General features: G+C 35.0%; 1 protein-coding gene across 1 annotated transcript; it reads left to right on the top strand.

The window, feature by feature from the left end:
- The first annotated feature begins 8,955 nt into the window (after positions 1 to 8,955).
- LOC114422820 (RNA polymerase II C-terminal domain phosphatase-like 3) lies at positions 8,956 to 16,033 on the top strand. The gene is made up of 12 exons (XM_028389358.1): positions 8,956 to 9,925; positions 10,048 to 10,171; positions 10,253 to 10,308; positions 10,411 to 10,474; positions 10,590 to 11,996; positions 12,237 to 12,866; positions 12,939 to 13,085; positions 13,183 to 13,451; positions 13,535 to 13,646; positions 13,721 to 13,978; positions 14,706 to 14,752; positions 14,850 to 16,033. Exons 1-12 carry the CDS (start codon positions 9,318 to 9,320, stop codon positions 14,911 to 14,913), a joined length of 3,786 nt encoding a protein of 1,261 aa, XP_028245159.1. The 5' UTR covers positions 8,956 to 9,317; the 3' UTR covers positions 14,914 to 16,033.
- Positions 16,034 to 16,445: the final 412 nt, after the last annotated feature.

Here is a 16,445-nt window from a genome sequence, read left to right as displayed (position 1 = left end):
ATTAGTTTTTATTTAATTTATTATCCAGTGTATATTAATTTAAGTGATAATAATAATAATTATGATTATTATTATAATAATGGAAATACTATTACAAAAATTGAATACATATAATAGTAGGGTTTACAACAACACTCATATGCTCATGCTTAATCAACTGAATTAATATATTGATTTATAATTATAAAAATGGGAAAAAAGAAAAATAGTATAAGAAAGTGTAAAATAAGCATTTTATTAAAGAAAAGATTAAAAAAATATATAAAGATGCACTTAATGATATAACAAACAAATTTTTCATAGAAGTATAAGAAATATAGGGACAAAGCATTTAAATCTAATCTTGTATTCAAACTATATTCTAGATGAATTATTTTTATTTAAAACTAATATTTTTTTAAATATATGTTGGACAAGTGGCCTCAGATCTCTTAAGAAGGGAGGGGTTGAATTAAGATATTACAAACTATTTCTCAATTAATTTTTTTTTCTTCTTTAATGATAATAGCAATGTTCCCTTATTATGAATTACTATAATTCAATTTAAAATAAACTTCCTTAATGCAAAAGATAAATAACAATAAATAAAGGAGTTTAAGGGAAGAGAAAGTACAAACTTAGTTTTATACTAGTTCGGTCACACCCCTGTACCTATGTCCAGTTCACAACCAACCCGCTTGAGAGTTCCACTATTTTGTAAAAACCTTTTACAAGTTCTGAACCACACAAGGACAACGCTTCCTTTTTGTTCAGATCGCTTTACAACAAGAGACCCTCGGTCCCTTAATCACTTTCCTTGAGTAAGAAGAAGAGAATAAGAAATCTCTCTTGAAAGAGATAGATTGTACAATGAAGCACTCTAATAATTCTTTATTGAATTGCAAGTGTTTTGGCCAAGGAATTTTTAGAAGATAAGACAATTTACTCTTTTAAGAGGATAAGACTTTTTGGTCAGTAAAAACTCTGAGAAAATTTCGTGCCCAAGTCACATATATATAGGTCTTTGATGGCTATTCAAAATTTAAATGAAAAGATGTGACTGTTGGGAATTATTTTCGAAAATCCTCACTGGTAATCGATTACCATAATGGTGTAATGGATTACACAGTTAATTTTGAAGAGTTATGACTCTTCACATTTGAAATTTGAATATTTAAACATTGGTAATCGATTACCAACTTACTGTAATTGATTACACAACTTTGAAATTTAAATTAAAATTTCTTATGACTGTTTTAAAACGTTCCAAATCACTGGTAATCGATTACAAGCCATGTGTAATCGATTACATGCTTTCTAAAACATTTAAAAGCTTTTCACAATAGGTGAGGGGAGTTTATTATAAAATTTACCGTTTTAACACCATAGTTAGGGTCAGGGAATCTAGCTATGAGGATAATTGTCTGTCCCTGTTGCATGCTGATAATGATAATTATGATGATATTGATTTGAGATGACGTTGTTAATAAAGACCATGTCAACATGAATTGTTGTTATTGTTGATGAATATGTGAATATGAAATGAGGTTGTTGTTGTTGTTGATAACGTCATTGAGACGAGATGATATTTATGTTGAGAATGACATGGAAATGGAATGTTGATTGATGTTGGAAATGCATTGGCATGTGCATGTTGTGCATGTTCGTGGGGGGCAAAGTGCACTGACCTTCGAGGGTCTTTGGCACTTGATTTGGGCCACGTTCATACGTTGGATGTTGTGTATGTTCGTGGGGGGCGAAGTGCACTGACCTTCCAGGGTCTTTGGCACTTGCTTTGGGCCATGTTCATACGTCATATGTAGTGTATGTCATGGGGGTAGAGTGCACTGACCTTGTCAGATGGCCCAGACGTGGGTGACAAGCGTGGTTAGAGAATCTAAGCATTTCTGAGGGGATGCTTAGGCGCTTTAATTGGTCCATGGTATTTGGCACTTACTTTTGGCCATGTTCATAGCTCATACGACACAGAAAATATAATAGTTGTAGCAAAGTATACTTTGTACTGAGGGGGCTTGTCACCTGGTAGGGAACTCCTTTGGGCTCCCAGGTTGATCACCTATGGGAGGGGGGCAGTTATGTGCACAACCGGGTGGTCTCAACGAACTCTGCATGGTTCCCTAAGTGAGAGTTTCGTGTGGACACGCTTAGGCTATTTCCTGAGATTTGGTTGTTGGTACGTACCACATTGCATTTGAGAGTTAAGTCAGGTGCATGCATCATTCTATGCAATCTTGATTGGATCCATGGATGGATGATGAGATATTGTTGAATATGGATGATGAGTAATTGTTGAATGTGGATTATGAATAATTGTTGGATGTGAGTGTTGAATAATGAAAATTGTGTAAGCTCATAATGTTTGCCTATGTTTCTTGCTAATTGTGGTCATTTGGAATTGGTATTGGTTCTTTTTATAATGAACTCACCCTTGCAATTTTGTATCATGTGGTTGATACCTATGATGATCGTGAATGTTGTTCGTGGGAGCAGAATGATAGTGGCAGGGTGCAGGGAGTAAGATTCTGGTGAGGGGCCGCTGAGCCGATGTGATGATGTTGGCGTTATTTTGGGAGAGAGTTGCGTTTTGTGATCAACTCCTCCATAGTTGGTTTTCAAGTTTTATTTTATTGAATCAAAGATGTAAAACTTGGATTTTAATCATATGTATGAACATATTTAATCTTACCTCATGTGGATGACGTGTACTAAGTTGTTGTTTATATATATATATATATATATATATATATATAATATTCATCTAAGTAAACGTGTATGATTTAGTGAATGTATGTTGGGATATTTTCATAAGCAAAATTAAGGGAGTTCTTTTTATAAAAATTAAAATTAACGCATATTAGAGTGTTGATATCGTAGCGAGGAGGCGAATTGTTACATATATGATCAAGAAGGATTCCTTAGTCAGAGAGTTGTTGCTTCATCCATAAAATTTGGGCACAACAACTGCCAGCAGAAATATATTTCGCTTCAGGAGTCGATAAAACAACACTATTTTGTTTCTTACTATTCCATGATGCGAGAGCAGATCCAATGAATTGAAATGTCCCACTTGTGCTCTTTCTATTTGTTTTAGATCCGGCAAAGTCAGAATCCGAGTATCCTACTAGGCTATATATGGAATTCTTAGGATACCATAAGCCTAAATTAATTGTCCCTAACAAATATCTTATTATCCTCTTAACTGCACTTAGATGTGATTGTTTAGGATTGGACTGAAATCTAGCACACATGCAAACACTAAACATGATATTAGGTCTGCTAGCAAATAAATAAAGAAGTGATATGATCATACCTCGATATTGCTTGATGTCTATAGATCTACCGGTTTTATCTTTATCTAAATAGCAAGCAGTACTCATAGGTGTAGCCATGTGCTTAGCACTTTACATTCCAAATCTTTGAATCAATTCCTTGCAGTATTTTGCTTGGTTGACAAATATTCCTTCTTTAGTTTGCTTTATTTGTAACCCAAGAAAGTAATTCAATTCTCCCATCATTGACATTTCGAACTCGCTTTGCATGTCAAGAGAGAATTCCTTGCATAATGACTCATTAGTGGATCCAAAAATAATATCATCAACATATATTTGAACCAATAGAATATCATTTAGTTTTCTTTTTATAAAAAGAGTGGTATCCACTTTACCTCTAGAAAAGTTTTTATCTAAAAGAAATTTACTCAAACGCTCATACCAAGCCCTTGGGGCTTGTTTCAAATCATATAAAGCCTTTTTCAGTTTATAAACATGATTAGGCTTGTCTGAGTTTTCAAATCCTGGGGGTTGATCTACATATACTTCTTCTTGAATCAAGCCATTTAAAATGCACTCTTTACATCCATTTGATAAAGCTTAAAGTCCATTATGGATGCATAGGCTAATAACATTCTAATGACTTCTAATCTAGCAACCGGAGCATATGCTTCCTCATAATCTATCCCTTCTTCTTGATTATACCATTTTGCTACTAATCTAGCCTTATTTCTAATAATTATGCCATTTTCATCTAACTTATTTCTAAATACCCATTTTGTCCCAATGATAAGATAGTTTTCGGGTTTTTCAACTAGTTCCCAAACATTATTTCTTTCAAATTGATTTAATTCTTCCTGCATGGCTATTATCCAATGTTCATCTATTATGGTTTCTTTCAAATTTTTAGGTTCAATCATAGAAACAAAAGTCATATTATTGCATATATATTTGAGAGAATGTCTAGTTGTTACCCCTTTTGAGATATCACCAATGATGTTGTCAAGGGGATGATCTCTAGAAGCTTTCCATTCTCTTGGAAGATCATCATTTGTTTTGGTTTCATCAACTTGAGAATCCTCATTGCTTCCTTCTCCTTTTCCTTTAGAATCTTTTCCATGAATGTGCATTTCTTCTAAGGAATCTGAAATGTCATCTAGAATATCCTTTCTTGGAAGAATATCATTAGACTCATCAAAAGAAACATGAATAGATTCTTCAATAGTCATAGTTCTTTTGTTATGTATTCTATATGCTTTAATTTGCAATGAATATCCAAGAAAGATACCTTCATCAGACTTAACATCAAATTTTCCTAAATTGCCTTTTTCATTATTTAACACAAAACATTTGCAAGCAAATACATGAAGATGTGAAATGTTGGGTTTTCTACCATTAAACAATTCATATGGAGTTTTCTTTAAAATGGGTCTTATTAAAGCCCTATTCATGATGTAACATGCAATATTAACGGCTTCAGTCCAAAAATATTTTGGAAGAAGAGTATCATTTAATAAAGTTCTTGCAATTTCTTCCAAAGACCTATTTTTCCTTTCAACAACTCCATTTTGTTGAGGGGTTCTAGGTGCAGAAAAGTTATGCTCAATGCCATGTTCATCACAAAATAATTCAAATTCACCCCCATGATCACTCCTAATAGATATAATTTTGAGATTTTTCTTGTTTTGAATGATTTTTGCAAGTTTCTTAAATGCTTGAAATGCATCATTTTTATGAGTGATAAATAGTGTCCAAGTGTATCTAGAATAATCATCAACTATAACAAGGGCATAGTAATTTCCTCCAAAACTCATGATTCTAGAAGGGCCAAACAAATCCATATGTAGTAATTGTAATGGTTGAGCTGTTGAGACAATGTTTTTAGATTTGAATGAAGCCCTAACTTGTTTTCTCTTTTGGCATGCATCATATAATTTATCTTTTTCAAATTTAAGTTTTGGCAAGCCAATAACTAAATCTTTTGATATTAACTTATTTAAATGTTCCATGTTAATGTGAGCAATCCTTTTATGCCATAGCCATGGATCATCATCTTTACTAAGAAAACATTGATTATGATCTAGTTTTTTATTTAAGTCTATCATGTAAACATTATTAACTCTATAACCTATATGCTTTATATTCCTATCATGTTCATGTTCAATAACACATTTTTGAGAATCAAATGATACTAGATAGCCTTTATCACATAATTGACTAACACTTAGCAAACTGTGCTTAATTCCTTCAACAAGTAGAACATTTTCAATGGAGGTTGATAAATTCGTACCTATTTTTCCAACTCCAAGAATTATACCTTTATTGTTGTCGCCATAAGTCACATGTCCGCTTTTCTTGGGAGAGATATGTGTGAATTTTGATGCATCTCCCGTCATATGTTTTGAGCATCCGCTATCTATGTACCATCTCTTCTTCAAAGATACCTACATGATCAAGTTTGTGACTTAGGTACCCAAACTTTATTGGGTCCTTGTGTGTTAGTGTTAACTAAAGATCCTTTTGGGACCCATATCATTTTAATATTGTTGCAATTTTTCCTAAAATAACATGTAGATGTGTCATGCCCTTTTCTTCCACAACAAAAACAAGTGATGAAAGGGGAATTATATTTGTGTGGAAGCAAAGAAATTTTTATAAAGTTTTTGTTGTTTTTCAGGTTTATATCCTATTCCTGCCTTATCAAAGACACATCTTTGTTTTCTTAATATGACATCTAGGTTATTTTTACCAATAGAAAATTTAGCAAGTGAGTTTTTCTAATCTTTAATTTCTTTTACATACTCGCTACAACATTTACATGAATTAGATATTACTTTTTCATCGGGAATAATAGAAACATAAACTTTATCATTTAATTTAGAAATTGAAACTTCAATTTTAAGATGATCTAATTCTTTATTTAATTTTGAAATTTATTTTTCTAAATCTGAAATTGTTTTCTTAGAAGATGAAACTAACTTTACAAGTTTGATTGATTCTCTATGCAAATCAGCAAATGCATCTTATAATTCCTCAAAAGAAATGGATAAGTTGTTATTTGAAGATGTTACCTCTTCATCACTTTCATAACTTTTAGCCATTAGACTCAAGTTTATTACTTCATTTCCTGAATCCTCAAATGATTCCATATCATTGTCATCCCATGTGATGTAGGCCTTCTTCGCCTTCTTTTCACTAAAATTTTTCTTTTCAGATTTCTCCATTCTTTTCTTGAAGATCGGGCAATCAACCCTCAGATGTCCAGGTTGATTGCATTCATAGTATTTTGGAGTAGAGGATGAATCTTTTGTCCTTCTTTTAGGTTTAAAATATGGTCTCCTTTGATTTCCTCTGATTCTCAGGAACTTGTTGAACCTTTTTACAAAAAGGTTAAGATCATCATCTTCATCCAAATCAATTAAATCTTCCTTATCACTTTCTTCTTGGATTGAAGATGAAGCTTTAAGAGCAATTCCCTTCTTTTTCTTATCATTTTCTTCGTGTTGATTTAATCTCAACAGTTCCATTTCGTGTTCCTGTAACTTTCCAAATAATGTAGCAAGAGACATGTTAGTTAAATCTCGTGACTCAGTAACGGCTGTTACCTTAGGTTGCCATTCTCTGCTCAAACATCTCAATACTTTATTTATGAGATCTTCATTTGGAAAATTTTTCCCTAAAGATGCAAGATGATTTATTATATATGTAAACCTCTTTTGCATGTCTTGTATACTTTCATTTGAATTCATTCTAAATAATTCATACTCATGAGTTAATGTATTTATCCTAGATCTTTTTACATTTGTTGTGCCCTCATGTGTTACTTGTAGGGTATCCCACGTTTCTTTTGAACTTTTACAATTTGATACCCTAAGTACTCATCCATTCCTAAGGCAGATGTAATTATATTTTTGGCTTTTAAGTTGTATTGCACTAATTTCTTTTCTTCTTCACTCCATTCTTCCCTAGACTTTTCTATGGTTTTATTTCCTACCACCATAGTGGGAATATAGGGCCCTACTTCTAGAGCATCCCAGATATTTAAATCTATTGCCTCTATAAAAATTTACATACAGGTTTTCCAATAATGGTAACCTACTCCATTAAAAATAGGAGGTCTATTTATTGAATTCCCTTCAAGAAATAAATAGTTTGATGAAACCATTATTCTTGAACCTTCTAAACTTTATACAAGAATGAAGCTCTGATATCACTTGTTGGACAAGTGACCTCAGATATCTTAAGAAGGGGGGTTGAATTAAGATATTACAAACTATTTCCCAATTAAAATTTTATTCTTCTTTAATGATAATAACAATGTTCCTTTATTATGAATTATTATAATTTAATTTAAAATAAACTTCCTTAACGCAAAAGATAAATAACAATAAATAAAGGAGTTTAAGGGAAAAAAAAGTGCAAACTCAGTTTTATACTAGTTCGGCCACACCCTTGTGCCTACGTCCAGTCTCCATACAACCCGCTTGAGAGTTCCACTATCTTGTAAAATCCCTTTATAAGTTTTGAACCACACAAGGACAACCCTTCCTTTGTGTTCAGATCGCTTTACAACAAGAGACCCTCGGTCCCTTAATCACTTTCCTTGAGTAAAAAGAAGAGAAGAAGAAATCTCTCTTGAAAGAGATAGATTGTACAATGATGCACCCAAATAATTCATTATTGAATTGCAAGTGTTTTGGCCAAGAAATTTTTAGAAGATAAGACAATTTACTCTTTTGAGAGGATAAGACTTTTTGGTCAGTGGTCAGTAAAAACTGAGAAAATTTTGTGCCCAAGTCACATATATATAAGCCTTTGATGACTAAAACATTTAAAAGCTTTTCAGAAGGCACATTGACCACTGATAATCGATTACATATTTTGATCATCAATTACCAAAGAGTAAAACTCTTTTTAAAATACATTTTAAATTAAATCCTTTGGCCAAATCTTTTGTTGTTTCAACTTTCCTAAATATACATTTATTATTTATTAATTGTATTTTAATTAATTAATTAGAATTGATTTAATTCGAGAATGAATTATGACAGTTTTCCATTATATAAAATAATATTTTATATCATATATATAGATAATTAATAATTAATTTAAGGTTTAATATAATAATTAAATCAATTTAATAGAATAAATATAAAATATGCATTAATTGATGGGATTATCATGTGATATTATTCCAATAGAATCATTTTTTTCTTTATACTAGATATTTATATTTTCTGTATAAATCTTATTAGTTAATTATAAAATCTTGAATTCTTTTCAGTTATGCAACACATTTATTTTAAGAATGATCGCATAATTATATATGCCCTACATAATTAAAAATTAATTTTGAAGGTTTTTAAAGAAACAAATATATATATTTTTTGGAAAAGAAAGAAATCTATATCTACAATTGTAAAAAAAATCAAATATTAACAACTATCAGAATTATCGTTTAAAAAAATAGATAAGATGATTTCCCCGATAAAATGGGAAACACAGAAATACTGTTTACTGTTAATAGACTACATTGTACTTGGGTCGTTCTCGTTCGTAAGCACTAAGCACACACACACACAGGGTTTCTTTCGGGGATCACTGACGTGTACGGCCTAGATTCAAAATCCCATCACACTTAGATTCTCCTTCGCATCGTATCCCTATAAAAGCCTCCTCTCCCTTTCCCCGGTTCCCATTCTTCCGCCACCCTCGTGTATAATTTTCTTCGTTTTAACTTTTTTATAATCAATTTTTTTTCACTATTATCGTTACTGTTGTCATTCTTGTTCTCGCTTTCGAAACAATCCCGATTGCTTCATCACTCTTCGGATCTGAAGAATAACCTTCTGCGATCTCACGAAACAGATCCAACACCGTGAAATTTCCGATTTAGTTTTTGACACTGTTGTTGCGCCCTAAATCTGAGATTTTCGAAGGAACGAAATTGGAACCCTAATATAATCACTTCTCCCTAAAACTTTTCCCGCTATTTAGATCCCGATTCGATTATCGGTTGGTTTTGCTTGTTGTCTGGCTCTGCTTTCTATGGTTTTTGGATCGTTATTGGATTGTGAGGTATTGGGAAAATTGGAGAAGATGGGGAAGGAGGCTGAGGATGTGGAAGAGGGTGAGATTTCGGATACTGCTTCGGTGGAAGAGATTTCAGCCGAGGATTTCAATAAGCAAGATGTTAAGTTGTTAAATAATAACAATAAGCCCAATGGAAGTGATGCTAGGGTTTGGGCTGTTCATGATCTTTACTCAAAGTACCCTACTATATGTCGCGGCTATGCATCGGGCTTGTATAATCTTGCTTGGGCACAGGCCGTGCAGAATAAGCCTTTGAATGATATTTTTGTGATGGAAGTGGACTCTGATGCCAATGCTAACAGTAACCGCAACAGCTCCCATCGACTGGCCTCTGTTGCTGTGAATCCTAAGGATGTGGTGGTGGTGGATGTGGACAAAGAGGAAGGGGAGTTGGAGGAGGGTGAGATCGATGCTGATGCGGAACCCGAAGGAGAAGCAGAGAGTGTTGTTGTGGCTGTTTCTGATTCTGAGAAGCTTGATGATGTGAAGATGGATGTTTCTGATTCCGAGCAGCTTGGTGCGAGGGGTGTTCTGGAGGGTGTTACCGTTGCTAATGTGGTTGAGTAAGTGGAACTGTTGTTAATGGATTTTGTTCCTTTTCTCTGAATTGTTGGCATTGGAGTTTACATTACAAAGTTTGTAACATTAAATTGATTTTTTGCTTGTTGGTGATTTGTTGTTGTAGGTCGTTTGCTCAAACTTGCAGTAAGCTGCAAAATACCCTTCCTGAAGTGCTCTCTAGACCTGCTGGTTCTGAGAAGGATGATCTCGTTCGCTTGTCATTTAATGCTACTGAAGTGGTTTATTCTGTAATACCCTTGTCTGCTTTTGCTCATCATTTTTGTTTCTACTGGGATTTTTTGTCATCAATGTTTTATGATTTATTGTAGGTGTTTTGCTCTATGGACTCTTCGGAGAAAGAACAGAACAAGGATAGCATATTAAGGTTTTTAAAAATCTAAGTTTTTAGGTTGTAGCAGTGATTTATTTCAAGTTGCAGTGCCTTCTATCACTAACTATGTTTCCTTGACTACACTTTTCATGTCAGATTGCTTTCTTTTGTGAAGGATCAACAACAGGCTCAATTATTTTCTCCAGAGCATGTAAAAGAGGTGATGTTTAATGTTAACTGGATTTTGGAAATCGTTTTACTATTATCATCATAATCTTCAATTTAGAAATTCAACGATGGGATTGAATCTGAAATGTGGTTGTTTCTTCCTACAGATTCAGGGCATGATGACTGCAATTGATTCTGTTGGTGCTTTAGTAAATAGTGAGGCTATTGGCAAGGAGAAAGAATTGCAGACCACTGAGATAAAGACTCAAGAAAATTCAGCTGTAGAAGTGCAGATCCATGAGATAAAGACTCAGGAAAATCAGGCTGTAGAAGCTGCTGAATTGATTTCTTATAGTAAGCCTTTGCATAGGGACATAACTGGGACATCACAGGCTTTAAAATTTGGACAAAATAGTATTAAAGGCAGAGGGGTTCTGCTCCCTCTGTTAGACCTTCACAAGGATCATGATGCAGACAGTTTACCATCACCAACTCGAGAAGCACCTTCCTGCTTCCCTGTGAATAAGTTACTTTCTGTTGGAGAGTCTATGGTTAGATCTGGGTCAGCATCTGCTAAGATGGAACTTGATAGTGAAGGTTCTAAATTTCATCTATATGAAACTGATGCTTTGAAAGCTGTTTCCACATATCAACAGAAGTTTGGTCGAAGTTCCCTTTTTACAAATGATAAATTTCCAAGTCCAACTCCTTCAGGTGACTGTGAAGATGAGGTTGTTGATACAATCGAGGAGGTCTCTAGTGCTTCTACTGGTGATTTTTTAACAAGCACTAAACCAACTCTTTTGGATCAGCCACCTGTTTCTGCTACTTCCATGGATAGGTCCAGCATGCATGGATTCATTAGTTCTAGAGTGGATGCAGCAGGTCCTGGGTCTTTCCCGGTGAAAAGCTCTGCAAAGAATAGAGATCCCAGGCTTCGTTTCATTAATTCTGATGCAAGTGCTGTGGATAACCTGTCTACATTGATAAATAATATGTCTAAAGTGGAATATTCTGGAACAACAATCTCAAGGAAACAAAAGGCTGCTGAAGAACCTTCTTTGGATGTTACTGTATCAAAAAGACTAAAAAGTTCTTTGGAAAATACTGAGCATAATATGAGCGAAGTAAGAACTGGAAGTGGTGGTTGGTTGGAAGAGAATACTGGGCCTGGAGCTCAGTTGATAGAGAGGAATCATTTAATGGACAAATTTGGACCCGAAGCCAAAAAGACTTTGAATACAGTCAGTAGTTCCTGTACTGGTTCTGATAATTTCAATGCAACAAGCATTAGAAATGAGCAGGCACCAATTACAGCTAGTAATGTGCTAGCTTCCTTACCTGCTCTATTGAAAGAAGCATCTGTAAATCCAATCATGCTTGTTAACATACTTAGATTAGCTGAAGCCCAGAAGAAATCTGCTGATTCTGCTGCAATTATGCTGCTGCATCCAACAAGCTCAAATCCGGCAATGGGAACAGACTCAACAGCGAGTATTGGTTCATCAATGGCCACTGGTCTTCTTCAAAGTTCTGTTGGAATGCTTCCTGTTTCATCACAATCAACTTCCACGGTAAAATGCTTGTTTGTCTTAAATATACCTACTGAAGTAAATTTTTGAATATTCACTTGTGGCTATGGTCTTAATATCCAATCATCTATTTCTTCTAAAAATTGAATTGAAAATGTTAACATCACGATCCTTGATTATGAATGAATTTAGTTGTGGAATTTGAAAGTCACAATTTAGTGTTATGAAAGTCCCGTCAAGCTAACTGTAGTTTACATTTTTGCATTTGGTTGGCACAATCAGGCACAAACCCTACAAGATGATTCAGGAAAGATTCGCATGAAACCCCGTGATCCACGGCGCATTCTCCACACTAATAATACTATCCAGAAGAGTGGGGACTTGGGGAATGAGCAATTCAAAGCCATTGTATCCCCTGTGTCTAACAACCAGAGAACAGGGGACAATGTCAATGCCCCGAAGCTTGAGGGTAGGGTGGATAATAAATTAGTGCCTACTCAATCAAGTGCACAACCTGATATTGCTCGACAATTCACCCGGAATCTGAAAAACATTGCTGATATTATGTCTGTTTCCCAAGAATCATCAACTCACACTCCTGTTTCTCAAAATTTTTCTTCTGCATCTGTTCCGCTTACTTCAGATAGAGGGGAACAAAAATCCGTTGTGTCAAGCTCTCAGAACCTGCAGGCTGACATGGCATCTGCTCACGAAACAGCTGCATCAGTTACCTCTCGATCCCAGAGTACATGGGGAGATGTTGAGCATCTTTTTGAAGGTTATGACGAGCAGCAGAAGGCTGCTATACAGAGAGAGAGGGCCAGGAGGATTGAAGAACAGAATAAAATGTTTGCTGCTCGGAAATTGTGCCTTGTATTGGACCTAGACCACACGCTACTTAATTCTGCCAAGGTAATTTGCATGGAATGGGTTCTCCTTTGGATGAAAGTTTGTGTTATTGCATGTTAACATTTTCTCTTTCAGTTTGTGGAAGTTGATCCCCTGCACGATGAGATATTGAGAAAGAAAGAAGAGCAGGACCGTGAGAAACCTCACAGACATCTTTTTCGCTTTCCTCATATGGGAATGTGGACTAAACTCAGACCAGGAATCTGGAACTTCTTGGAGAAGGTAATAATGTGGATTCTTTTATATGCTTTAGGCATGACATTGCACAATGGCTTAATTTTGAAATAAAGAATTCACATCTTTCCCAAATGCTTTATAGGCTAGTAAGCTCTATGAGTTGCATCTTTACACTATGGGAAACAAGCTATATGCGACAGAAATGGCAAAGGTGCTTGATCCAAAGGGAGTTTTGTTTGCTGGAAGAGTTATCTCTAGAGGTGATGATACTGATTCAGTTGATGGTGAGGAGAGGGTTCCCAAAAGCAAAGATTTGGAAGGCGTTTTGGGTATGGAATCATCTGTTGTAATTATAGATGATTCTGTGAGGGTCTGGCCTCATAACAAACTGAACCTGATAGTGGTGGAAAGGTTCGTGTAACATGGGATTTCAAACTCATGCAATTCTATTGAGCATATGAATAATTCCTATATTAAATTTTAACACATTGCAGGTATACATACTTCCCCTGTAGTAGACGTCAGTTTGGACTGCCTGGCCCTTCCCTTCTTGAGATTGATCATGATGAGAGACCTGAAGCTGGAACTCTGGCATCCTCTTTGGCAGTGAGTTTACATTATTTTTTTTGTATTTAATTTGGGATGGCCTGTTCAGTTGATAATTTCTTCTCTTCATCTAGGTTATTGAGAAAATACACCAAATCTTTTTTGCCTCTCAATCCTTAGAAGAAGTGGATGTCAGAAATATACTTGCATCAGAACAGAGAAAAATCTTAGCTGGTTGTCGCATAGTATTTAGCAGGGTATTTCCTGTTGGTGAAGCAAATCCTCACCTTCATCCATTGTGGCAGACAGCTGAACAATTTGGTGCTGTTTGCACCAACCAGATTGATGAACAGGTTACTCACGTAGTTGCAAATTCCCCTGGGACTGATAAGGTATGTTTTTATTTCCAAACTGTCAGCATGTTATGATAGTCCTGTCTGTCTGTGTCATGTAAAAAAAATATAGATTCCTGCATTGCTAACAGGTCTTCATGATAGAGTAATTTAATGGGACTAAAGGGTAACCTATACGATGAAATTTAGTGCAAATCAAACTATTCATGATTTAGTTTGATTTAAGGGCATGCTTGGATAAACTTTCCTGAAACACTTCTAGGAAAATAAAATAAGAAGAAAAAATGAAATGAGCTTCTCCATGAGTTAAAATTAGCTCATGTATAGGCGAATTTGTAGAAGCTCTCTAAAAAACTCCTAAAATGATTTTTAACTTGAGAAGTTCATTTCTTTTTTTTCTTCTATTTTTTCCTCCCATTTTTTCTTTTAGAAGTGTTTCTGGATAAGCTTATCTAGAAAAATGGATATCCAGGTGATTCATCCAGCTGTTGCTCCCCTTTGCTCATAACATGGCAACTTAAACTGTTAACCGTCTATGGCATATTTACGGACATCAATTAATAAAAGACCATTTCCCTTTTATCAATTAGAAGGGAGCCCTTCCTTTTTCTCTGTTTTTTCTCCAACTTCTCTTCTTTGCTTATTCCCACCACGAACAAAATGCTGTAAAATCTTCATTTCTATGGTAGTTGTGGCAGACTGTGTTCTTGTGCATTGAATTTGAAGCCTGACAAGTGCTACTTTTTCTTTCCTTTTTCTCGAGCAGGTGAATTGGGCTCTTAACAACGGAAGATTTGTTGTCCATCCTGGCTGGTGAGTATCTCATAATTTACATTTTTATTTATCCTCTTTTTTTCTTCTTCTTGGATTTGACTCGTGCTGCTTCTTTCCCCCTCCCTTGTAAAAACAGGGTGGAAGCATCAGCATTGCTGTATAGGAGGGCGAATGAGCAAGATTTTGCCATTAAACCTTAAAAAAAACTGACCTAATTCTTTTTCATAAACTAAAACATGTGAAAACATAAATCAAGAATCACATTGATTTTGGGGGCGTGAAACCATTCGATCAGAACTGGTCAGCAGAGATAGTTTTAGTTCATGATGACTGTGTCCATTGGAGATGGGTGATTGGGGAGTGTATGTAATTTTACCAAGATGACTGACCAGTTGTTGAGGAGTTAAATGGAGGACAGTGAGTGCTGCAGGGCGTGACAGGGCTTGACAGAATTGGTTGACTGCTTTTAGGGGCTAGGTGAGTGATATCGTGGGGGTGACTTTTGTTAGTAGCTCCCAGTAAATTTTGCTTGGGATTGTATTGGGAGTGGAATTTATTTCTGTTGCTGACAAAGGACAGTTAAAGACCTCAGCATTAGAGAAGAGTTAAAATGTGGAGGAACCCGGCCTGAGGGAGGTATTGACTGAAACGAACCTAATTTGTTAGAACTTGAGTCCAAGGAGAAGTGGGTGCCAGAACAGTCGAGTCAGTTTGGAAATGGGTTCATGGCCCCGGCAAAATGAATTTCTGATAGACGAATTTCTATGTCAATGCGTCACTGAAAAGCATTTGGGGGTTTAAATTAATCACCATTCACTCTACTACCTTCCCCAAAACAATAAAGCTTGGCAGGGAGGGGGACAGGATAGAAAATGAAAGGAAGCATGTCTAACCATGCTTTATAGTCTAAACCTCTTGGTTGCTTTTACCATCAATTCATGCGGATTGCGTTGCTTTACAATTACAACAACCCAATTGGAAAATCTTGAGAATTTGTAAAAACGGCAAACTAATTCATGATGCCAGTTTTGGATATAAAGCCTTTGTAACCAAAATAGAAAAAGAAGAAAAAAGTATGTGCTCTATCATATACCCAAGAATAATGGTAATGAGATTCTTGTGCACTACCGGAAAAGGACCACACCAATTATACCCTCGAGTTGTAGTCATGTTGTCTTGCCTGTTCAATTTGGGCAACATTAATGAATCCTAGATTGCTGTCTGGGTCTCGTAGTTGACATCTGTGTCATGCTCTTGCAGTGATTAGAATCCTATTGGTCGACGTTTTTTAGAGAAAATCCGTCATTATTTCCCAATAAATTAAGTATCTCTATCAACTTCATTTTAATGACCAAAAGGTGTATTTTTATTCTGCAAAGCTGTTTATTTTACATTTTTTCTCTTTTTAAAAAAAAAAAAACTGAAAAACATATCCCAGTGTTTGAAGATGTGGAAGATTTTTTACGCAATAAACATTACATAATAGTGGGTCTTGTATGGAAAGTGCCAAACATTACAGTGCAAACTCATTACAAACAACCTCATGTTTATCATATGAAAATGCAAAACCATTGGTCCAGTTTGTTCTTTAACAATTCTTTCCCCCAGCTCCATTATTTTCTGAAAATTTCAAGCTACTAAATCAAATCAAATGTATTTAAGACAAGTTGTTAGATTTGTAATTTTGTACTGTGTAACTATTGAATCAAATTTAAATGTTTTATAAAAAGAA

The sequence above is a fragment of the Glycine soja genome, chromosome 8 (genome assembly GCF_004193775.1).
Source record: "Glycine soja cultivar W05 chromosome 8, ASM419377v2, whole genome shotgun sequence".
NCBI lineage: Eukaryota > Viridiplantae > Streptophyta > Magnoliopsida > Fabales > Fabaceae > Glycine > Glycine soja.
This window is presented reverse-complemented; position numbering and strand designations above follow the sequence as displayed.